The 23,407-nt window shown below is 45.3% G+C and overlaps 1 protein-coding gene and 1 pseudogene across 10 annotated transcripts in view; one reads left to right on the top strand and one right to left on the bottom strand.

The window, feature by feature from the left end:
- LOC101616915 (zinc finger protein OZF) overlaps window positions 1-18,109 on the top strand; it is a 29,465-nt gene extending 11,356 nt beyond the window's left edge. The window contains exons 1-6 of one of the 10 annotated variants that reach the window (XM_045133258.1): window positions 6,488-6,903; window positions 8,545-8,677; window positions 11,705-11,831; window positions 12,087-12,188; window positions 12,792-12,838; window positions 14,213-14,345. In XM_045133258.1, the coding sequence (XP_044989193.1) occupies window positions 8,606-8,677; window positions 11,705-11,831; window positions 12,087-12,188; window positions 12,792-12,838; window positions 14,213-14,254 (390 nt within the window). In that variant the 5' untranslated portion in view covers window positions 6,488-6,903; window positions 8,545-8,605 and the 3' untranslated portion in view covers window positions 14,255-14,345. Of the gene's footprint in view, window positions 1-5,325; window positions 5,529-6,487; window positions 6,904-6,939; window positions 7,271-8,544; window positions 8,678-11,704; window positions 11,896-12,086; window positions 12,189-12,791; window positions 12,839-14,212 lie in introns of those variants that run through there. The other 9 variants (XM_045133256.1, XM_045133251.1, XM_045133253.1 and 6 more) reach the window with 9 other exon arrangements.
- A 3,344-nt stretch (window positions 18,110-21,453) lies between these two features.
- LOC101617200 lies at window positions 21,454-22,729 on the bottom strand (annotated as a pseudogene).
- Between the last annotated feature and the right edge of the window lie 678 nt (window positions 22,730-23,407).

The following is a 23,407-nucleotide window of genomic DNA, read 5'->3' as shown; positions in this document are numbered from 1 at the left end:
GCACCACCACACCTGGCTGTTGTTTTGTTTTGGAGGAAGAGTTTCACTCTAGCCCAGGCTGACCTGGATCTCACTCTGTAGCCCAGGTCAGAGTGAGCCTGGCCTCATGGCAATCCTCCTACCTCAGCATCCCAACTATTGGAATTGTAGGTGTGAGCAACTGCCCAGCCCTCTGCCATATGGTTTTCATGTCTACAAAAGGAAGAGTGTGTTTATACCTCACTCCATGAGAGAATTAAACGTGGGGGGGGGGTTGTGGGTGTGTGTCTGTATGTAATATCTTGGAACTTCATGGGAAATCAAGTAGCTAGTGAATTTTAGTATACCTCTATATCCCTGAGCCAGCCTGGTTTCCTGTTAGCTAGGTGTGAACCTGAGCCTGAGATGAGTGCTGTTAATCCACTGGAAGTCTTTGACATATGAGGAAAGGGTTAGCAGGTTGGACCATTACTCTCAGTCACAGGTCCCTTTCAAGGATGAGAGACCAAGATAGCTTGTCAAGAGCAAACTCAGAAGGTGTTTCTGCAGTGAGGAGACTCCACAGTGGGGCTTGTATATATTGAAGCAACAATTTATTATCAGGTAGCAAATGGGGCACAGTACCAACACTTACCCTCATCCCAAGGTAGCCCTGGTAGGGCTGCATAAAGAGAGAAAGTTAAAACACTGTTCATCAAAATCTCAAAGGTTCCTTTCTGGTGAAAAACTTCCACTTGCTCCTGGGCATGGAAGAGGTGCACGTGAAAGAGACAGCGCTTCAGGTTCTGGGCTTGTCCCTCAGGATGGCATTACCACCTCTGGGTGGAGATGTGCCTAGCAGATAAATGGCCAGTATTGGCCTCTTAGCATCACCACTGGCTTCTTGTCTACCACCTTCTCTGGAATCATATTCAAAGGATCATCTGAGAAAGAAGCAGAAGCCTGACTATTCAGAGACCCACATCGTCAACCCTGCAATCCAATTGTTCTATGACTAGACCTCTCCTAGAACCTCAGAATGTGGTCTTGTAGAAAACTGAAACTTTACTAAAGTAACATGATGTGGTCATACTGAGATGGGAAGCCCCTGAATCTAATATATGGTATCCTTATTAAAAAGCCATGTTGTCGAAGTTATCTTTGTGTTGCTGGCACAAAGCACCAGACCAAAAGCAGCTTGTGGAGGGAAAGTGCTTATTTTGGCTGACAAACTTGAGGGGAAGCTCCATGATGGCAGAGGAGAATGTGGCATGAGCAGAGGCTGAACTTCACCTTCTGGCCAACATCAGGTGGACAACAGCAACAGGAGAGTGTGCCAAGCACTGGCAAGGGGAAGCTGTCTATAACACCCATAAGCCCACCCCTACAACACACCCCCTCCAGCAGGGCTCCACTTGCCACCAGCTGGGGACCAAACATTCAGTACATGTGAGGTCATGGGGGAGACCTAATTCAAACCATCATACATATGAAGACCCAGAAAGAGCAAAGTACGCTGTGGAGGCAAAGATTACTGTGACACGCACCCGAGCCATGGGATACTGATGAGTGCCAGCCGCCACCAGAGCCAAGGAATCACGGGTGGCTCCTTCCTCAGGAGTCTCCAGAAAAGACTAACCTGTTCCGGCACCTTGATTTCAAAATCCTGGCTCCAGGACTGTGAGAGAATGGATTTTTGTTTTGCCACCTACAGCAGTCCTGGAATATGACAGCGCAGAGGGTGCTGGGATGCCCATGTGGGCTGGCATTCTCTGCCCTTCAGGGTCCCCTGTTGCCTCCCAGTACCTTTTTCCCTATTCCCTCATGCCCCGTTCCCGAATATGTATGACATCATATTCACTGTCGTGTGAGCAAACGCCTCATATGTTGCTTTTTCTTTCTATTTCCAAATGATCCAAAATCGAAGCTTCCCGATGTCTTGTCCTAATTGGTTCTCAAACCTTTGCTGTCACTTTCTTTTTCTTAATATTTTTATTGACAACTATACTTACAATTAACCATCATTCTCTCCCTTCCCTCACTTTCCCCTTCATAACTCCACTCTCCATCATATCCCCTCCCTCTCTTCATTAGTCTATTATTATTATTATTATTATTATTTGGGGTTTTTTGAGGTAGGGTCTCACTCTAGCCCAGGCTGACCTGGAATTCACTATGGAGTCTCAGGCTGGCCTCGAACTCACGTTGATCCTCCTACCTCTGCCTCTCGAGTGCTGGGACTAAAGGTGTGTGCCACCACAACTGGCTTTAGTTTCTCTTTTATTTTGCTGTCATCGTCTTTTTCTCCTAGTATGAGTGTCTTGTGAAGGTATTGCTAGGCACTGAGAGGTCATGGATATCGAGGCCAATTTCTGTCTGGACAATTGCATTGTAAGGAGTGGTACCCTTCCTTTGGCTCTTACACTCTTTCCACCACCTCTTCCGCAATGAATCCTGAGCCTTGGAGGGTGTGATAGAGATGTCTCAGTGCTGAGCACTTCTCTGTCACTTCTTCTCAGCACTATGTTGCCTTTTGGACCATCCCAATGGTTACCGCCATCTGAAAAGAGAGGCTTCTCCAACCAAAAGTGAAAGTAGTGAGCCAGGCGTGGTGGCACACACCTTTAATCCCAGCACTTGGGAGGCAGAGGTAGGAGGATCACCATGAGTTCGAGGCCACCCTGAAACTATGTAGTTAATTCCAGGTCAGCCTGGACTAGAGTGAGACCTTGCCTTGAAAAACCAAAAAAAAAAAAAAAAAAGAGAGAGTAGCATTAATATGTGAATATGAACATTAAGTGCAGTGCTTTCAGAGTAGTTTGGTGAGGATAATATATGCATTTAGCCAGACAAGAACAGGCTTTATACCCCTAAGGCTGAGGACCTACCCTGCAACAGGCTTTTGATTAGGTTTTCAGTTCCAGGCATTTATTCCCTCTCATAGAGCAGACCTCCAGTCCAATTAGAGAGCAGTTGGTTTCCCCAGAGCAGGCATGCCACTGTTACACCTGTTTGGTCATTAGGCCTATCTGGCCAAACTTGAGGCTTCCAGTGTCCACTGTTTTCACTGCTGATGACTTCTGTCTCCCATAGGGCTGCTTTTTCCAGCTTTCAGTTGGCTAGTCTACAGGGAGAAGGTTTTCAGCTCAGCACCAGTTTGATTTCTCAGCAACGTTGCCTTCCAGGCATGTGGAGTCTTCAGCAATAGGGTCTCACCATCTGTTACACATGGGAAACCAAGGCCCTTGCTTTTTCTGTCACTTTCATTCCTTTCTCTTATTGAGAACCCCTCCCCATGTCCATTCCCTTTGTGGGCCAGATTGTTTTGGAGCTTTTTTGAGACTGTATCTCATGTAGCTCAGGCTGGCCCTGAACTCCCTATGTAGGCTAGGCTAGCTGTAAACTGATCTTGAAAAAACCCTGCTCTGCAAGTTTATGGGGCGTATGCACATGTGTGTTCAAATGTGTGTTCAAATGCATGTGCTCCATGCTCACATGTAGAGGCCAGAGGAGAATGTTAGGTGTCTTCTCCATCCCTCACCTGTGTTTCTTTGAATATCTCTCATTAAGTCCAGAGTTGCTGTTTGACCCGGAACTTGCTATGTACACCAGGTTGGCCTGAACTCATGGAGGGTCCTAACCAAAAATTAAAAAAAGAAGAAGAAAGAGAGTGAGAGAAAGAAAGAAGGAAAGAAAGGAAGAAAGAAAGAACTGCTTAATAGCCTAGTGGCTACTACATTGATATTCAGGGACCCTGGTATCCCTACAAAATGGTGAATAGTTCTGGAATGACCTGCTTGCATGTGGCCCTCTCGGCCTTTCTTCGTGTGTGGATATGGAACCAATTAGCTGAGGAATCCCCACACACCATGCCCCACAGTATCCCACTGTTGCAAGTAATAGCAAATTTAAAATCTGTTCATTACCACTATTAAGGAACTGAAAAGACCATCCTCTGAAATGAAGAAAATACTTGTATATCATACATGTGATAAGTGCCTGAAGAAGGTAGAAATAAGTATACAGAACACTTGCTTTTTTTGTTTGTTTGTTTTTTGTTTTTCGAGGTAGGGTTTCACTCTAGTACAGGCTGACCTGGAATTCACTATTCACTATGTAGTCTCAAGGTGGCCTGGAACTCAGGGTGATCCTCCTCCCTCTGCCTCCTGAGTGCTGGGGTTAAAGACCTGTACCACCATGCCCAGTGTTTGTTTTGTTTTTGAGGCAGGGTTTCACTTGCTGTAGCCCATGCTGGCCTTGAACGTGGAGCTCTTCCTACCTCAGCCTTCCCAGTGCTGGATTTGAAGGCATGAGCCACCACTCTCAGCTCAAGAACAGGGTGTGTGTGTGTGTGTGTGTGTGTGTGTGTGTATTGCATTGTGTGTGCCTGCAGTGGAGCGTGCTTGCCTGCAGTGGCCAAATGGAATGTTAGGTGTCCCACTCCATCCCTCTTCCACATATTTTTGTTTGAGTAAGATTCTCTCACTTATCCCAGAGTGTGCAGTTTTTTTGTTTGTTCTGTTTTTGTTTTGTGAGCTCCAGAGACTGCGGTTACAGGCAAATATGGGTATGTCCAGCCATTTTCCTGGGTAGGGTTCTAGAAAATCAGTCAAGTTGGGAGATCTCAGAACCACTCAAGCCCTCATGCCTGATCAGGGAGTCCCCTTAACCACTGAGCCATTTCTCCAGCCCAGAAAGAACTCTTAAAGGTCATGTTGCTAGCCAGGCGTGGTGGCAGACGCCTTTAATCCCAGCACTCGGAGGCAGAGAGGAGGATCGCCGTGAGTTCAAGGCCACCCTGAGAATACAGAATGAATTCCAGGTCAGCCTGGACTAGAGTGAAACCCTACCCCCCCCCAAAAAAAAAAAGAAAGAAAGAAAAGAAAAGAAAAAGGTTGCTAAGGAGCCAAATCATCCAATGGTTACAGGATTAGAAGAAAACCAAAAACAGAAAACAAATGATCAATTGATACACAAAAATTCTCATTACCTTGAATTGTTTCTTGAGCACACACAAGAACTGCAGTGACATCCCCTTGCACACCCAGCCACGAGTTTTTAATCTTCATTTGACATTTCCCAATAATCCCACCAAGTTTTCAGTATTCAGTAATTCAGAGGGCTAAAAACCAACTCAGGGGCTTCAAGAATGATTCAGTGGTTAAGGTGCTTGCCAGTTAAAGCCTAATGACCTGAGTTTGATTCCCCATTACCCACGTAAAGTCAGTGGCACATGCATTTGGAGTTCATTTGCACCAGCTGGAGGGCCCTGGTGTGCCCATATTCATATTCTCTCCCCCTCCCTCTTCCCCTCCCTCTCCCTCCCTTCCTTCCTCCCTCTCTTTCTCTCTCTCTCATATCTCCTAGGTGTGGTGGCTTGTGTCTTCAATCCAAGCACAAGGGACGCATGGGTAGGAGGATGGCTGTGAGTTCAGAGGCCAGCCTGAGACTACATTGTGAATTCCAGGTCATCCTGAGCTAGAGCGAGACCCTACCTGGAAAAACCAAAAATTAAGGAAAGAATTGTTCTTCCAATGCACAAGGAGTTCCAGGTCAGCTTGTGCTTCAGGGTAAGAGTGAGGGACTATCTTAAAAAAAAAAAAGGTAAAGACTGGGTACATGGCTCAGCCACAAAAGACACCTGCTTGTAAAGCCTGTAGCCATGGGTTCAATTCCCTAACACCCATGTAAGGGTGGATACAAGTGGTGCATGCATCTGTTATCTTAAGTCCCCAAGACAATGAATGGCAGAGCCAGAAAAACCCTAAGCTCCCACATCAACTAATCTGATGTTCGTTTGCAGACTGGCAATTCATTTTTTGTAGCAAGAGACCCTGTCTCAAGGTGGAGCAGACAAACCTCTTGCTCCAAAAGCGTGCATTGGAACATGCATGCACGCGCACACAAGTAAAATACCAATAACCCCACAGAGTAAAACTCTCAGCAGAATGGGGCTGGGGAGGTGGGGTCTAAGTACAAAAATTAATCCTCCTACCCATGCCTCCTACACCTAGGAGAGAGGGAGAGGGAAAGGGAGAGGGAGAGAGGGAGAGAGAGAAATGAATATGGGCACACCAGGGCCCTCCAGCTGGTGTAACTGAACTCCAAATGCATGTGCCACTGTGCATCTGACTTTACGTGGATAATGGGGAATCAAACTCGGGTCATTAGGCTTTAACAGGCAAGTGCCTTAACCGCTGAACCACCTTTCCAGCCCCTGAGTTGGTTTTTAGCCCCTAAATTACTGAATACTGACTATTTGCTGGGATTATTGGGGTTATTTAAAAAACTAATAATTTAAAATTTAAAAAATTAATGCAGGTCGGGAGTGGTGACGCACGCCTTTAATCCCAGCATTCGGGAGGCAGAGGTAGGAGGATCACCGTGAGTTGGTGGCCACTCTGAGACCACATGGTGAATTTCAGGTCAGCCTGGGCTACAGTGAGACCCTATCTCGAAAAACCAAAAAAAAAAGCAATGCCGGTTTATGTTAGACAAAGACACATGCATATTAGAAAGCAGTGAATATATCCACTGAGAATGTGCGCGGCGGGCTCATACTTTTACTTTGACATTCCCACTTGTCTTCCCTGGCTGTACGGAATGGGAGTTTTTTGATGGTGGCCTCCAGTATCAGTACACTGTGGGTGCGGCCATGACAGTTTCTGAGCGAACCGGAACTACGGAGTGCGCCATGGCAACTATTGGCGCATCGCAGCTTCGGAAGTGTTCGTGAGCAGGCGTGCAATTCCCAGCCTGGGAACAAAGTCCGTGCCCAGCGTTCGCGGAAGCCGGAAGTGGCCCGGAGTGGCCTTTTCAGTTTAGTCTTTGGGGTGTTTCTGTGGTGATCCCGCGGTGGGACCGGTTGTGGGGGCTTTGGGCGGTTGGAGAGGCAAAGCTGGCTTGCGCGGAGAGCGGGCCCGCGCAGAGGGAGCTCTGAGCCAGGTGACGCGCGGGAGCGGAGCGCCGGCTGCTGGGGGCTGAAGGACGGGGTCTCGGAGGAGGAGCGGTGGGTGAGGGTGTGTGGTCGAGCTGAAAGATCAGCTAGTTAACGTTCACTTTTCCGTGCGTGGTCTCCACACTTTCGTCTTTTTGTGACCAAAAAGTGTACGCCCGGGTCGGATTTTGCAGCTGTTGGCCCGTGAACGTTGTTCCCTGGAGAAGAGTGGACCCGCGTCTCCGAGCGTCGCGGCGAGGGTGCCCGGGCCTGCGGGACCTTGGGGACGGAGGTTCCGTGCTAGCGGCGCTGGAGGGGTCAGTCACGGGCTAGGAGCTGCTCGCTTCGGGTGTGGAGGACTTTGAGGATGCTTTGGTCAGCTCACAGTGGACTCAGGAGAGGGGTTGAGTATATGAGCTGGTAAATCGGAGGCCTAGGACGGATAAGACCCTTGAGTCCAAGGTCAGTGGTGACCATCTCTGACCTGAGCTCAAGGGCCCTTGCTCCTGGAGAGCCCACTGTGGGGGTTTGAGAGGGTGACTGCATTGCCTTATGGCCAGTGGTTGTTAGTGGAGCCGTGGCTTTGGGTCCCAACGCTGGCCCACATGAAGGGAAAATGAGCGCATAAAATATACAAAAATGGAACAGTGAACTTACTGTGTTTCGACCCAAACTGAGGAGCTAGCCTTTCTTACTCTGTCCGTAGAGGATTGAAGGAAGCCTGTTGTGTTGACTCACGCCTGTGATACCCAGCACTGAGGACACTGAGACTGGAGGGTCGTTTAAGTTCCAGGCCAGCCTGCACTGCAATGAGACCCTGTGTCAAAACAAGTTGCTGGGGATGCAGCTCAGTTGGTAGAGTGCTTGTCTTGGAAAGCCCCTTGCTTTTGATCCCCAGTACCATATAAAACTGAGCATAATAGTAATTTGGGAGGAGGAGGAGGCAGAAGTTCAAGGTTAAAGTCGTTTGCTTGCAATGAAAACCTGATGGCTCGGGTTTGATTCCTCAGTACCCATGTAAAGCCAGATGCACAACGTGGTGCATCTGTCTGGAGTTTGTGTGCAGAGGCAGGAGGTCCTGGACCACCCATACTCTCTGTGTCTGCCTCTTTCAGATAAATAAATAAATAAAATGTTTAAAATAAATAAAATGTGAGCGCTGTGGTGAATTCTTCTTTCCCTTTAGTTAAGACTTCTGCTCCTCTTCTTTATTTTTTTCCCCCAACTGTGACTAAAGAGTAGGGCTACCTGGGGGTGGTGGCGGACGCCCCTCGGGAGGCAGAGGTAGGAGGATTGGCATGAGTTCAAGGCCAGCCTGAGACTGAATAGTGAATTGCAGGTCAGCCTGAGCTAGAGTGAGACCCCACCTCGAAAAACCAAAAAAAAGAGAGAGAGAGAGAGAGAGAGTAGAGATTTCTGACATTTATGTACTTTGCACAGTTGTCATACTGACTTTCACATTGACGCCCCCCCCACCAGAAACCTATATGCAAATAAATGTTGGATAAGTGACCACATGGGTCACTGCCTTTGTGGGGCTTTCTGTATCTCTACAGTTCCCTGAGTCAGGTCAGCTCACCTTGTTCTGGCTGCCCGATATCCTGTCATAGCACAGCAGGCTAAACTAACTCTCTGCCTGGATCTTCTAGATACTCCTGAAAAAAATAATTCTACTAGCAAAAGAGACTAAGAGTAGAATACAGAAAGAACATGCCTGCTGGTATGACTTTGTCTCAGAAGTCCCAGAGACTTGGAGCTGAGAAGCCGCATGAATCATGTGAGGTAAGAGGGAGCTGCCCCAATGTATCAGTTACTCTTTTGTTGCTGGGACAAATACCCAACCAGAAGCAGGTTTATTTCACCTTATAATTCTAGAGGCAGGATCTGGTTTTTTTTTGTTGTTTGTTTGTTTTTTTATAAAACATTTTATTTATTTACTTGAGAGCGACAGACACAGAGAGAAAGACAGATAGAGGGGGAGAGAGGGAGAATGGGCGCGCCAGGGCTTCCAGCCTCTGCAAACGAACTCCAGACGTGTGCGCCCCCTTGTGCATCTGGCTAACGTGGGACCTGGGGAACCGAGCCTCAAACCGGGGTCCTTAGGCTTCACAGGCAAGCGCTTAACCGCTAAGCCATCTCTCCAGCCCAGGATCTGTTTGTTTTAAGAGAGGGACTCACTCAAGTCTAGGTTGACCCAAACTCACTCTGTAGCCCAAATTAGCTTTGAACTCATGGCAGTCCTCTTACCTCAGCCTCCTGAGTACTGGGAATGTAGGTGTGAGCCACCTTCCCAGTTAGGATCTATGTTTTTTAAAATTTTTATTTATGCATTTCCATTTTTTAAAATATTTATTTATTTATTTGCAAGCAGAGAGAGACCGACAGAGCGAATGGGCACACCAGGGCCTCTAGCCACTGCAAACAAACTCCAGATAAATGTGCCCCTTGTGCATCTGGCTTATGTGCGTCCTGGGGAATTGAACCTGGGTCCTTTGGCTTCGTAGGCAAATGCCTTAACCACTAAGCAGCCTCACCAGTCCATGTATTTCCATTTTTTTACATTTTCATGCATGAATATAGTGTATTTTTTCTGTACCGGTTACCCTTGCTTACCTCTCCCATTAACACCCTTCTTTCCTATTAATTTGCATGTTACTTTCATGCCTTTAAAAGACATTTTATTTACTTATTTATTTGAGAGAGACAGAGAAAGAGAATGGGCATGCCAGGACCTTATAGCCATTGTAAACAAACTCCAGACACATGTGCCACATTGTGTATCTGGCTTTACATGGATAATGGGGAATTAGACCCAGGTCCTTAGGCTTTGCAGGTAAGTACCACTGAGCCATCTTTTGAGCCCTCCCCTGTTCTTTCAACCTATTGAGTTAAATTAGGGTTGCTTGCTTTCACAGGTGAAAGGTTATTTACCATGGAATGAACAGTTTTACCAGTGCCTACACCACTGATGAACCTGACTCCCTAGCAACCATTAGCTACTGTGGGAGGGGTGGGGTCTCGTATGCCCTTCCCCTATCAAAGGTTATGCAGTAACAGACTCAGTCTTGTGCAGGAAACCACAGCAGCTATGAATTCATGAGTGTAATGGCCATGCAGCAGCCAGAAGACACTGTTCACAGCCGTCTGCCCCATCCATGCTCTTCTTTCCACTCCCTCTTCTGCAAGGTTCCCTGAGCCATGAGGCGTCCTGCTTGAGGTTTAGATGTCCGGATTAAGGCCGAACCCACACCAGTCACTCATTCTCACCAGTTTTGCCAGCTTTGCATCTCTGCATCAACCACTGCCCATTGTAGTAAGAAACTTCTGTGATAAAGGCTTGAAGCAGCACTGATCTATGGGAACAAATACAGATATTTAGAAAGCAGTTTGACATGCTGTCTACTTAGCAAATCCACAGTGGTACGTTTCCTCCTGGGGCCTGTGTTCCATTCCATAGGCTTTTGACCAGGTTTACAGTACCAAACATGAAGTCTGTCCCTCCAACAGAGCTGGCCTCAAATCCAATCAGAAAGAAGTTGGTTATTCCTATAATTTTCATGCCACGATTGTACTAGTGGGCATGTCTTTCCTAGTAGGTAGTTATTGAATACACAGGGTCCATTACTGGTAGGACTGTTGATAGCTTTTCTCCCCCAGCAGCTTGCATAGTACCTTTTCACATGAAGAAAGCTCCAGCTTGGATTTTTTTTTAAAAATAGTTGGGGCTGGAGAACTGGCTTAGCAGTTAAGGCTCTTGCCTGAAAAGCCAAAGGACCCAGGAGTTTGTTTGCAGCAGCTGGAGACCCTGGCATGCCCGTTCATTCTCTGTCTGTCTGTCTCTCTTTCTCTCTCTCTCTCTCTCCCTTTTCTCTGTAAAAATAAAGAAATAAAAATAAAATATTTGGGGCTGGAGAGATGGCTTAGCAGTTAAGGTATTTGCCTGTGAAGCCCAAGAACCCAGTTTCAGTTCCCCAGTACCCATGTGAAACAGATGCACAAGGTGGTGCATGCATCTGGAGTTTGTTTGCAGTGGCTATAGGCCCTAGTGTACCCGTTCTCTCTCTCAAATAAGTAAATAAAATAAAATAAAGAAATGTAACATGAAAATATTAATAAGCCAGGTGTGCTAGTGCACACCTTTAATCCCAGCACTTGGGAGGCAGAGGTAGGAGGATTGCCATGAGTTTGAGGCCACCTTGAGACTACATAGTTAATTCCAGGTCAGCCTGGGCTAGAGTGAGCCCCTACTTCAAAATAATGATGTATGTATGTGTGTGTGTGTGTGTGTATTCACTTTAAAATATTTTATTTAAGAATGAAAGAGAGAAGGAGGTGGGGATGGGAGAGAATGGGCACACCAGGGCCTCCAGCCACTGCAAACACCAGCTGTACCACCTTGTGCACCTGGCTCTTTAGGTGGGTATTGGGGAATCAGACTCAGGTCCTTAAGCTTTTCAGGCAAGCACCACAACCACTGAGCTATCTCACCAGCCCTAGGATATTTTTTGAAATATTTATTTGCAAGCAGAGAGAGAAATGGGCATGCCAGGGCCTACTACCACTGCAATCAAAATCCAGATACATGTACCACCTTGTGCTTCTGGCTTTATGTGGGTACTGGGGAATAAAACTCAGGCTGTCAGGTTTTGTAAACAAGAGCCATCTCTCCAGCTCTGAAATGGGGGTTTTATAGGAAACTTAATGATGCATACTGGGGGCAGGGGGTGCAGGGAATCACTAAAAACACGCCTCTTTATGCAATGTGCTATTTGTCAACAATTCACAGTGAAGTGAAGTGTCTTATTACAGAGACTGGTGTCCTTTGAGGATGTGTCTGTGGACTTCACTTGGGAGGAGTGGCAACACCTGGACCTTGCCCAGAGATGTCTGTACCAGGATGTGATGCTGGAGATCTACAGCCACCTCTTATCAGTGGGTGAGCACAGCTGGCCTGGAAATCTAGGATAGATGTTTCTTACTTCCTTTCTTTGCTGAACATGGTAGGATATCAGAAGTATTTTATGTTTTTCCCATGGCTTGTCCTAGTAGCTCATTCTCTTTGGGACCCTCCAAGGATTACTTTGTATCCATGGAAAATGTTAACTTTTACAATTAGCCAATATAAAATTCATTGGATGACCCATAAAACCCAAGAACTTCCACCCAATTCCATTATCCTTCCAACCCACAGGACATCCCAATCTCAGCCCAGAGGTCCTCTTCAGAATGGAGAAAGGAAAGGAGGCACAGAAATGGGAGGCTGAATTCTTGCATAAGAGGTTTCAGTGTCAAGGTGAGTGACTTGCTCAAGTGGAGGTCGATACTGCTGGGGAGTGTCGTCAGCCTGCTTCACTTAGTCATTCCCTCAGTAGGGGACACCTAGGTTGCCTTCTCCCAGTTTTCACAAAAACTACAACACATGTTATGAATGCGGAATATAGTAAGAAAGTTAGATGCTCGGCAGTCTCCTTGCCCCATCACAGAGATTACTATGCCTAAGTTGCTTAACAAAATCATACTCATGGCAGTGTGTACAGATGCTGCACAGTACCTTGTGCAAATGCAGACAGACTTGTTTTTACACACCTTGTTTGTTGACATGGAGCATTAACAAACTTGGTTTAATACACTGCCTGTGTGGTGTGTAAAAGGACCACCACTGCCCTAAGTTTTCTAATACTTAGAGCATCTCATTATATCTGTTACAGACTAGGTTATCCATGTGTTTGTTACTTTTTCTACCATTATCGTTTTGTGCCCATATGGTTTTCTGCTTTTTCACATTTATTTGGCCTGCATTTATTACTATTATTATTTTTTTTTTTCTGTGCTGGATCTTCTTTAGTGGAGATGCTGCAGGCTAGTGTTTCATGCATTCCTGTCTGCTTTCTTACAGGAATTGCCTCAGAGGGCCTTCCCTGTCAACATTTGTTCCTCATATTGGTATTGTGATGATGCTGCATTAGTAGCTCTAGTCTCTGTGTGTAAAATGTATTTGTTGACATCTGGATACTTGGAGTACATTTGCCATCAGATGGCTCCCTTACTTAAATTTAGGAGATCAGAAGTTGCAGTCAACCTGGTGCCAGTTAGAAAGTCTTTTCATCTGACATATTTTGGCTTCTTGGCTCTTTAAAATCCTTGAACTTTAAGGTATCACTTTTGGGTTCCTACCCATTTTTATTTTCCAATTTATAATTTATGTGATGTTTTCTTAATTTCACTGGGATCAAAACAAAGTTACTCCATTTTTTCTTTTGATTAAGTAATTAATTAATTTATTTATTTGCAAGCAGAAAGAGAGAGAGAGAAAAAAGAGAGACAGACAGAGAGAATGGCCGTGCCAGGGCCTCCAGACACTGCAAACAAACTCCAGGTGCATGTGTCACCTCATGCACCTGGCTTTAAGAGGGTACTTGGCTATTGAACCCATGGTTATTCAGATTTGCAAGCAAGCACTTTAACTGCCATCTTTCTAGCCTTATATTTATTCATTTATTCATTTATTTATTTTTTTGAGGTAGGGTCTTGCTCTAGCCCAGGCTGACCTGGAACTCACTCACATAATTTGAGGCTGGCCTCAAACTCACAGTGATCCTCCTACCTCAGCCTCATGAGTGCTAAGATTAAAGATGTGTACTACCATGCCCCACTATATTTTCTTATTTAGACTTCTACTGAGATTTATGGGTTTCACTTGAGAAATTAGTCAGAATCCTAATGACAGATTTTAATTACATTGAGCATTTCTATCTCATTCTTTTTTCATGGAATTTAACACAAAAATAAAATATACCTATTTTCTATTATGTAGAATTAACCGGTTCTTTTCAGTGATCTTGGCATCATGGCCACTTATTTACAATTTAAAAGTACCCCTGAGTGATTTTCTTTTTTTTTCTTTTTTTTTTTTTTTCATTTGTTTGCTTTATTTTATTTTATTGTTTTTGAGGTAAAATTTCACTGTAGCCCAGGCTGGCCTTGAACTCATGGAGTTCCTCCTGCCTCAGCCTTCCAAGTGATGGGATTGTCGATGTGAACTTACATCCGGAATATTATGTGTAAAGCAGGGAGAGAGTGTGTAAGTGTATTAGGAGGTTGTTGTAATGATTAAATGAGTCTTATGCCCATAGAAAGTTGGCTGGTGCATACTGGGTACACTGTAGACATGAGTATTTGCCATATTTCTCATCATTGTCACCATCGTCAGTACTACCTGACTCATTTTGTCTGTGTTCAGTCTCAATGAGCCCTCTGTCATTTCCTCCTTCATCCTGTTAGTTCTGCCTGTTTCTTCATCTCTTTCTTTCTCAACAGGGGAATCCAAGCTTAATGCAGCACATCAACAAATTTCTGTGAAAGCCTCATTTCTAAATGATGGGATCAGTGAAGTCATGAGATATGGTTTACGGTGTTCCACTTCAGAGCTGTGGCAGGATGCTGACCCAACAAAGAATGATCAACAAAACCAGATCCCACCCTTGAGGCCTGGTGCTTTCCTCAGCAAGAAAGCACTGAACACAGACAGGGGCTGGGAGTGTGAAGAACCTGGGGAAACCATTCCTTTGGGCCACCACCTCACTTCTACACAAAACAGACCTCAAAAATTATGTTCTCTTGCAAAAAAGATGAGGCCTAACCTACAATCAAATGGTAAAAATCAAAGTAGTGTCACCAAACAATTTAATGACCTTGTTGTGTCTAGTCAGCTCTTCTTGAATGGCTCCTCTAATGTCAAGTGCATGGTTACTCAGGGGCGAGAGACATGCAGAGATAATGAGATTGAAAACGTTCTTGGCCATCAACAACCATTTGTGCAGCAGGAAATTCATTTTCAGGACAAACCAGTTGACTGTACTGAATGCGGGAAGGCCTTCCGAAGCTGGTCAGCATTCTGTCAACATCAGATGTCTCATACTAGCAAGACACCTTTTCTCTGTCACACATATGGGGAAGCCTTCTTGCAGATGTCAGAGTTGACATCCCATCAACAGAGTCACACCGAAAAGGACAATGAGTGTCCCAACTGTGGGAAATCCTTCCTCTGTGTATTCCACCATCATCAAACTCACACCAGGGAGAAACCTGCTGAATGCTGTGTCTATGGTAAGTCATTCAGCTGTACACCCCAGCTGAAGTTGAATCATGGAATGCACCCTGACAGCAGACCTTATGTGTGTTGTGAGTGTGGGAAGGCCTATAAGCAACAGTCAGTCCTCAACATACACCAGAGAATTCACACAGGGAAGAACATTCATAGATGTGATGACTGTGGGAAATTGTTTGTTTACATATCTGACTTCAAGAAGCATCGTCGGATTCATACAGGTGAGAAGCCTTACAGATGTCATGAATGTGGGAAATTGTTCAGTATTCAATCTGACCTGCACGTGCATCACCGAGTTCACACTGGTGAGAAACCTTATAAATGCTGTGAGTGTGGGAAATTGTTCAGTACTAAATCCCACTTGCAAGTACATCATCGAATCCACACTGATGAAAGACCTTACAAATGCTGTGACTGTGGGAAATCATTCAGAAGAACTACCCACCTGAAAGTGCACCATCGAATTCACACTGGTGAGAAACCTCATATGTGTTCTGACTGTGGGAAGGCTTTCCGTGATAAGTCAGTCCTCCGTATACATCAGAGAATTCACACTGGGGAAAAGCCTTACACATGCAATGACTGTGGGAAAACCATGTCTACTAAGTCTCAACTCAGAGAACATCAACGAATTCACACAGGTGAGAAACCTTATGTGTGTGCCGATTGTGGGAAGGCCTTCAGTGGCAAGTCCTCTTTCTATGTACACCGTAGAATTCACAGTGGGGAGAGACCTTTTGTGTGTCACAAATGTGGGAAGAGCTTCCTACAGAAGGTACGGTTGACATCCCATCAACAAATTCATGCTAGAGAGAAGACTTAGGAACACTGTGACTAGGAAATAATTCTGTGTGTTGCATATCAACTGAAGGTGTGTCATCAGAGTCACAGGGAGAGAGCTGTTACCAATACTGTGACTATGAGAACTCAGAAATTGAAGGTGTATCATCAGAGTCACTGGAAGGGTAGTGTTACCAGTACTGCGACTGGGAGAACTCAGCACCTAAAGGCATGTCGTCAGATTCACAGGGAGAGAAATGTTACCAGCATTATGACTGTGAGGACTCCCAGCAACTGAAGGTGCATCATCAAATTCAAACTGGAGAGACTGTCTGTTTTCGGGATGCAGGAAATCTTTAAAACCATGTCAGATTTCAGTAGACATGAGCAATTCCTACCACATACAGTTTTTACAGACACTCTGATCACATAAAAGGCTTTAGCACCAAGTCAGTTCCTCATCCATACTCATCTAAATGTTCTCCTTTAGTTACTTGCAAAAGAATATTTAACGAGACATATGTAAGGCTCAGTTGATAAAAGCTTGCCTTGCAATCATGAGGTCTCAAGTTCAATCCCCAGAACCCATGTAAAATCTTGACATGTTGGTGTGTGCTTCTAATCCACATGATGGGGATCAGAGATAAATGGATCTTTGGGGTTAGCAGGCCAGCCAGCCTAACCTAATTGGCAAGCAAATGAAAGACCCTATCTTTCAAAAGGTGCCTGGCCCCTGAGGAGTGACACCTGAGGTTGTCCTCTGGCTTCTATACCTACACGTACCTGTGCTCCTGCACACATGTGTACCTGTGCCCACAAAATGTATAGAAAAAAAAAACCCCACACAGAATAATGGCCTAATTGGTAAAGTGCTTGCCACTCAAGCTTGAGAACCTGAGTTTGGATCCCCAGAACCGACTTAAGATGGCAGATGTAGCAGTCACCTTCTTGTTGCTGGGACTTGACACCTGACCAGAAGTAATTTAAGGGAGGAAAGAAAAGGTTTGTTTCAGGCTTACAGTTTCAACATGGTGGAGAAAAGCATGGCAGAGCAGGCAGCTGGGGAGTCATATCTCTGTAGGAAGGAAATCACCTGGGTGAGCCAGCTCTCAACACCCAGTAGGGCTGGACTAAACATCAAGGTCTGCCCTCATCAACATGTCTTCTCCCAAAGGGTCCACCAGCTGAGAGGAATCAATCGCAAACATTTGAGGCTATGGAGGACATTATACATTCAAACCACCATACCAGCCATTGTGGCACGCATCTACACACAGATGAGGAGTCCCTAGAACTCACTGGCTAGCTGTTATAACTGAATTGCCAAGTTCTAGGTTCAGTGAGAGACCCTGTCTCAAATAATAAAAAGTAGACAGCAATGGAGGAAAACCTCCAGCATCTAGCTCTGGCCTCCCCATGTGTACACACATACACCCACACACATAAGAATGTGTGTGGAAGCAGAATAAAGTCAGGACCATGACTTCCCATTGGTACATGATTACCATGGAATCTGTCCTTGTGTGTACATGGAGATCCTGAACCACTGTTACAGAATATTCCTCCAAACTGGAATATTGCTCCCTGAAGGGAGGAGGGAGTAGGAGATCTACAAGTCTGGGAGAGCTGAAACTTAAAAGCCCCAGCAACTCCCCAAGGTGATGGGAGCAGTAAACATCTGTTGAAGGGCTAATGCTGATTAGTGTCATGTAGCAATTTTCTTGGATTTAAACTTTCCTTCTTGGAGTTGGGGGAGAAAGGAGACTCAGGAGGTCAAGCCTGAGAAAGTTGAAACTTTAGACCCCTCCCTAAGGTTATATAAAGGGTAAACTGCTTGGGAGACTTAACCCATGGAGCTGCCTACAACTTATGCAGCTTGCTCCGAAGATGCTTCTCCTGTGAGTCAGTCATCATCTGTGTTGGGGTGTACTTTTCAGTATGCAGCTGCTTTGAATTACCCTGCTCTGGAAGTAACCTCAATAAGCCCATTAGTTTGGCAAAACTGGCTTACGTGCAAACATGCTTTGGTCTGTGGTCTGTGCCTTATTTGGGATGAACAGATTTGCATCTCTCCAGGGAAAAAGTTTCACATGGCAATCACAGTCATGGAAAACATCTGTGCTACTTATAACCAGTGTACCTCTGAGTTCAGACCAACCAGTTTGAGCCAGCCTGCATGACACTGATCACTTCTGGGGAGGGCACCCTGCAAAAGGGGAAATATTGGTGTGTTTTCTACATACTTACTCATGTTGTTGTGTCTCCTTGCACAAACACTGTTGAGGGAATAAAGGTACAAGACTGGGGAACAATCCAGAGATATGCGAGAAGCACCTGGAATATGTCATTTTTATGTGTGAACGTTGCCCTGTCCCTGTGGTGTGCAAGAGTCCCCATGAGTGACAAGTTGGGGACAGGTACAGTTATAGTTAAGGTTGATGCAAATGGTGATGGGCTATTGACTTTTTCCACTAAGGTTACTCTGTCTCATGCACTAACCCAGAGTGAGGACTGTCTAGAATGAAGTAAAGAGTCCCTGCTCCCCAGACCAGGAGGACTCCCCATGACCTGGACCAGGTCTTGACCCAGGTCATGGGATGATGTACAGCAATTTGAAGGGTGAGACAGAATTTCCATCTTGAGACAAGGCAGCACACCCACCACCACCTCAGAAAGCAGCCAGACAAGAACTTCCATGCCCCACACTCTGCCAAGCCTTCAGTTCATCAGCTCTCAGCCTAAGCTCCCCGACTCAGAACTTTGAGCACCCACCATTGGCCTTGCATTCACAGGAGTTGTAGGACTGGATGGTTCTGTCCAAAGTCAACACCAGTCCCAGGAAAGGTCACCAAACAGGTGAGGCTGTGAAAGACTCCCAGGAGGGAGACCCTCACTCAAGTCTCAGGAGAGCACGCACCCAAAGACACACAGGAGACCGAACTTGCTGCAAAAGCATGAGGCTTTATTCGGGAAGGCCAGAGCTCTGGGGTATACACTTATCTCACGCAGGAGACAGAGGAATCGACCCCCAGCCCCTTTGGAGGTTTCTTTTTATAGGATTTCTATAGCAAGAGCAGGTAGGGGGAGGTTTTACAAGGATGCTTACCAAGCAGGGATTGTTAACCTTTGTTGCAACTTTACTGGTACAGTTATGTCAAAACATGTTATCTTTACTCAACCAGAGTTCAAGCCTCCGGTTAGGCTATTTTAGGAGACCATTTCCTCATTCCTGTTTTTCTCGAAACTTGTTGGCTCAATCTATATCTTGTCTATTTTTAAATTTTACTCTTCCTGGGGCATAAGGTTTAGGTTCCCCTTTAGCTGTTTTGCAGCCACCATCTGTTTCTTTACAAAGTTTATCTTGAATTTTTTTATCCTATCTTTCAGCTGGTGTCATGGTCCTGAAGGTGAGCAGCACCATAGAGGGGCTTCCATAAGAGAGGAGACCCAAAGACAGGCCGCCAGATAGTATTCTGGCCTAGAGAATGTTTAAAAACAAAGAAAGTAGATTGGTCCAAAGAAGAGCCTACAATCTGGGTAGTTCCTTTAATTAGGTCTGGGGTTTCCTTCCCACCCTGAATGGGAGAAAGTGGGCCAGCCTTGTATTCCCAGATATTTTACCCAGGGCTGGTAGTTGATGCCCCAGGGATTCTTAATGAGGACTTCTAGTTGAGGACCCAGGGTATAAATCTTGACTGTAGGATACTCCTACAGGCCATTTTCATGGGATGTTACTAGTGTTTATCAGAGTATGTAGACATTTCTGTATATATGGGCTTGTGACTTTGACTGCATACAAAACAAGGCTGCCTTGCTTCTAATTCCTGCCACTGTCTTCAAAATCTCATTCAGGATGAGAAACAGAGGATCTTCAGCCGCTACATGGAGTCCCTCAGGACTCACCTCTGTGACCTCATTCCTCACCATGGCACACAAGGCTCACTTTCCATACCTATATGTCACATATGTATGGCCCTCCATTCTGTCTTAAGAGCAAGGTGTATTTGTGCTTCCACTACCTGGGGAGGTGAAATCAGCTCTTGAGCTTCTGTGTCAGTCAATCTTCCTTGCTTGTGACAAGTGAGGAAGCTATATAGTCTGTACTGGGCCTATCCTGGAACCATTAGTCAGTGACACACCACTGGAAGAGTGAAAGGTGAGGTGATGGAAAATATAGGGCATAAGTATACACAAATGTTGGGCCTTGAGAGGCCCAGACGTGAGGCCTAATGGAACTTCCTGAGCCTAACTGCCTCTGCCCAGCTGTGACTCAGCAGGGGGCCAAATGGCCTCTGGCCAGCTACTTCTGCACAGGAAGTTAGAGTCCTGCCCCCCCATGCGCCCTTAGAACCAATCATCTCAAAGATCGCTGTATGCTATTGGCCCTTACATCTCACCCCACCCTAAAGTCTCCGCCTTCGTTCTCAATATTATATAAACACCCGCCTGTAACAATAAAGTGAGTCCTGCTTTGAAAAGACTCCTGACTCACTGTGGTTTTTCTCCTGTGGCCAGGAGAGGTTTCTGGGTCTTCCAATGCTCATCATCCTCCCTCAACCCCTAGGGAGGAACCAGCAGGCCTGGTTCTTCCCTCGGCACTACCAGTGCTGGAAGGAGCCCAACACACAAATTCTCTTTTTTTTTTTTTTTAATTTTAAACCAGTTTAATTTTAAGAGTCTACATAAGGTAGAGAATACAGGCCACATACTATAATTTCATATACACAAAAGAAAGACACCATGATAGTAAAATGTTCCCTATTATGAAGCGTGAACCATTATGCAAACTTTAAAAGGGTGTTTTTGAAGGAACCCCAAGATGGGGACCCCACACTCTGCCCGGATATGGCGACACCCCAAATCACTCACGAGAAGCGGTCTTGATGCAAACTGTAAGAGGATTTTATTCCAAGCGCGCTGGGGCCCACAGTCGTACACCGCACAGGGATAGAGGACTGTAGAGCCAGTCAGTTTGTGCCACTCCATAGTTTTTAAGCCAATTAGTTTAATTTGTTCAAGCCCCTCGTGGACCAATCAGTCTCCTATGACCTTGGTGGTCAGCATTTGTGCAGGTCCTTGGGTGGGAGTAGCAGAGTGTGGTATCAGTCTCCTATGACCTTGGAGGTCAGCATTTGCGCACGTCCTTGGGTGGGGGTAGCAGAGTGTGGTATCAGTCTCCTGTGACCTTGGTGGTTTGAGGCAGGCTGCTACGGCTTATGGTGCGGGCTACTAAGGCTTACCGTGTGGGCTATTAAGGCTTATGGTACAGGCTATTTACAGAATCTAAATAATTGGTTCACTTCATTACTCATTTCCCATCCTTGAGGGCTAGCTCATGCCCTTTTTACCTAGTTTTATATTAGGAGCGGGCTCTGATATAATGAGAAGAGGGATTCTTTACTTGCTTCCAACAGAGTAAAGCCTGGAGTTTGAGGTATGCAGGGGCCCGCTTAAGCTCCCTTTGGAGCGTGATAGTATTTTGGGGCTTCTGAATTCTTGGGCCTTTCATTTTCTGTCTCTGTGTTAACGATGTAATCTGATGATTCTCTACCAGTTTAATTTATAAAGTGTCTATGGCATTACAGTGAGACTCTACCAATCTCAAAAAAAAACAAACAAAAAACAAAATCCCAACAAGAAAGAGCGTCCGTGATGAAATTATCCGTCGTCATTACGCGCCCACATGGGAAGTAGTAGGAGAGCATCTGTAGGAGGACAGCTTACTGTCCGCTCCTCCCCTCAGAAGTAGTCCCGTGTCTGTCCAGTCCACACTTAGGACTTTAACTTCATGAGCAGCCAAATCATACAGAGGAGCCTTGCAACTTCTTGTGTCCCACTGCTTGACAATTTTATCTAAAGAGCCTGAAATCAGCTGCTGTTCATGGGTAGGAGACCGCTTCACTGATGTGACCCAGCCTGTACGTGAGGTTAGGGACAGCGACACCAAAGAACCATCTTTAGCTCGAGGATCCCACAATCTGATATGCCTATCTGTGCTTCCAGATGCCAGACGTTTACAAAGTGGAGAATAGGAAATACAATTAAACACTTTGTTTCCTGACAAAGTTGACTTAAGACCACCAGACTCAACATCCCACATTCTAATTGTGTGGTCCCAAGATGCACTGCAGATTTCTTCAGCATCTGACCACAGTACTGAGGAAATTGCTTCTGTGTGGCCAGAGAGGGTCACTATGGGAGTTCCTGTCAGCCCCAACTGCTCTGTTTTTTGTTTCTTTCTTGGACGATCTGTAGATTCCTCCATTTAATCTTCATCTGTCAGGACTGTAGACCAGATCTTTAGCATCTTATCCCAGGAACCACTGCAAAATGTAGTCCCTGAGCTATCAACAGCTATGGAGTCCACACTGCTGGCAATGACCCCTGCGGCAGTGCAGGGCTTCCACCTTGTTCCTCTCCACATCCCACTCCCACAGGAGGATTGTCTGATCCATGGAGGCACTCAGGAGCCAGCAAGACAAACTATCTTTTTTTTACCCAAGCCAAATCTTTCACAACATCTGTATGTCCCGCAATTGTCATTATTGACTTTCCTTCCAAGGACCAGATTCCAGAAGTCTTATCATAAGAACCAGTTAAAATCCATTCCTCTGCCCCTTCCATTGAACTGATCCAGTCATCATGGAACATGCACTGCTCTGGCTGGGGTGCGGTGTATTTCTCCACATATAACTCCACAACCTCTTCCGATGAAATGTTCTCTAGTTCTATGTGCTTGACCAAGGGCATTCGCAGAAACTGGCCCTTGATAAGAAAATCAAACTCCACATGCTTGTGCAACTCATTTTTGGCCTGCAGTAGTTTATTAATGATGCTACTGAGGTCAGCAATTTCAGAGGTGGCGGGAATTGAGAAGGGAACATCATTGACTGTGTATTTCTTGTTTTCAGTGTAAAAGTGTGCCTGGAATTGAGCCATGGTGATCAGGACACACGAAATTTATCTGCAAAAATGCACGGGTTGGTAGCTCAAAAATAAGATCATTTCTGGAAGTGAGAGCCCATTATACTTCCTGTGTCTGCCCTTAAGCCTTTCAGAGATAACCCCAGAGATGTATCACATGCTAAAATACCACTTAATTCCTCATAATCTCGTTCAGGTCTACAATTCATTTTACATTACTGGGTGTTTTCACTCTAACTGGCCCCTCTTCATTTCTGCCCCCTTAGGTTCTAGATTGTTTCTGTGTGTTCAAAATTTTTCTTTTTTAATTCTTCATCTGAATCAGAAGTTTTTGTTCATCATCTGGGGACTATGAAATACTCCTAAATTATGTACAAGAAGATTCATTTCAGACCCTTTTTAAATGTTATACAAGACTTAATTTTCTATTTTTAGCAGCTTATAAAACAAAGAACCTTAATTTTCCTGTTTCTGGGGACCAAACCCAGGGCCTTAATTTTCTCAGGCAATCACTCTACCACTAGATTAAATTAGCCTCACGACCAACTAAGGAAGCATTTAAGTCCATTTGAAGATAGAAAAAGTACTTTTTCACAATATGCAATGTCAGCCTCTGTTAGAAATAGATATATGTACACACCAATATGAAATAAATGACATATCTCATGATAATTTGAGACAGCCTCTTTCCACAAGCCTTC

The sequence above is a fragment of the Jaculus jaculus genome, chromosome 14 (genome assembly GCF_020740685.1).
Source record: "Jaculus jaculus isolate mJacJac1 chromosome 14, mJacJac1.mat.Y.cur, whole genome shotgun sequence".
In the NCBI taxonomy this organism is placed as follows: Eukaryota; Metazoa; Chordata; class Mammalia; order Rodentia; family Dipodidae; genus Jaculus; species Jaculus jaculus.
The sequence above is the reverse complement of the archived record's forward strand: the minus strand, read 5'-3'. Positions and strand labels throughout refer to the sequence as shown.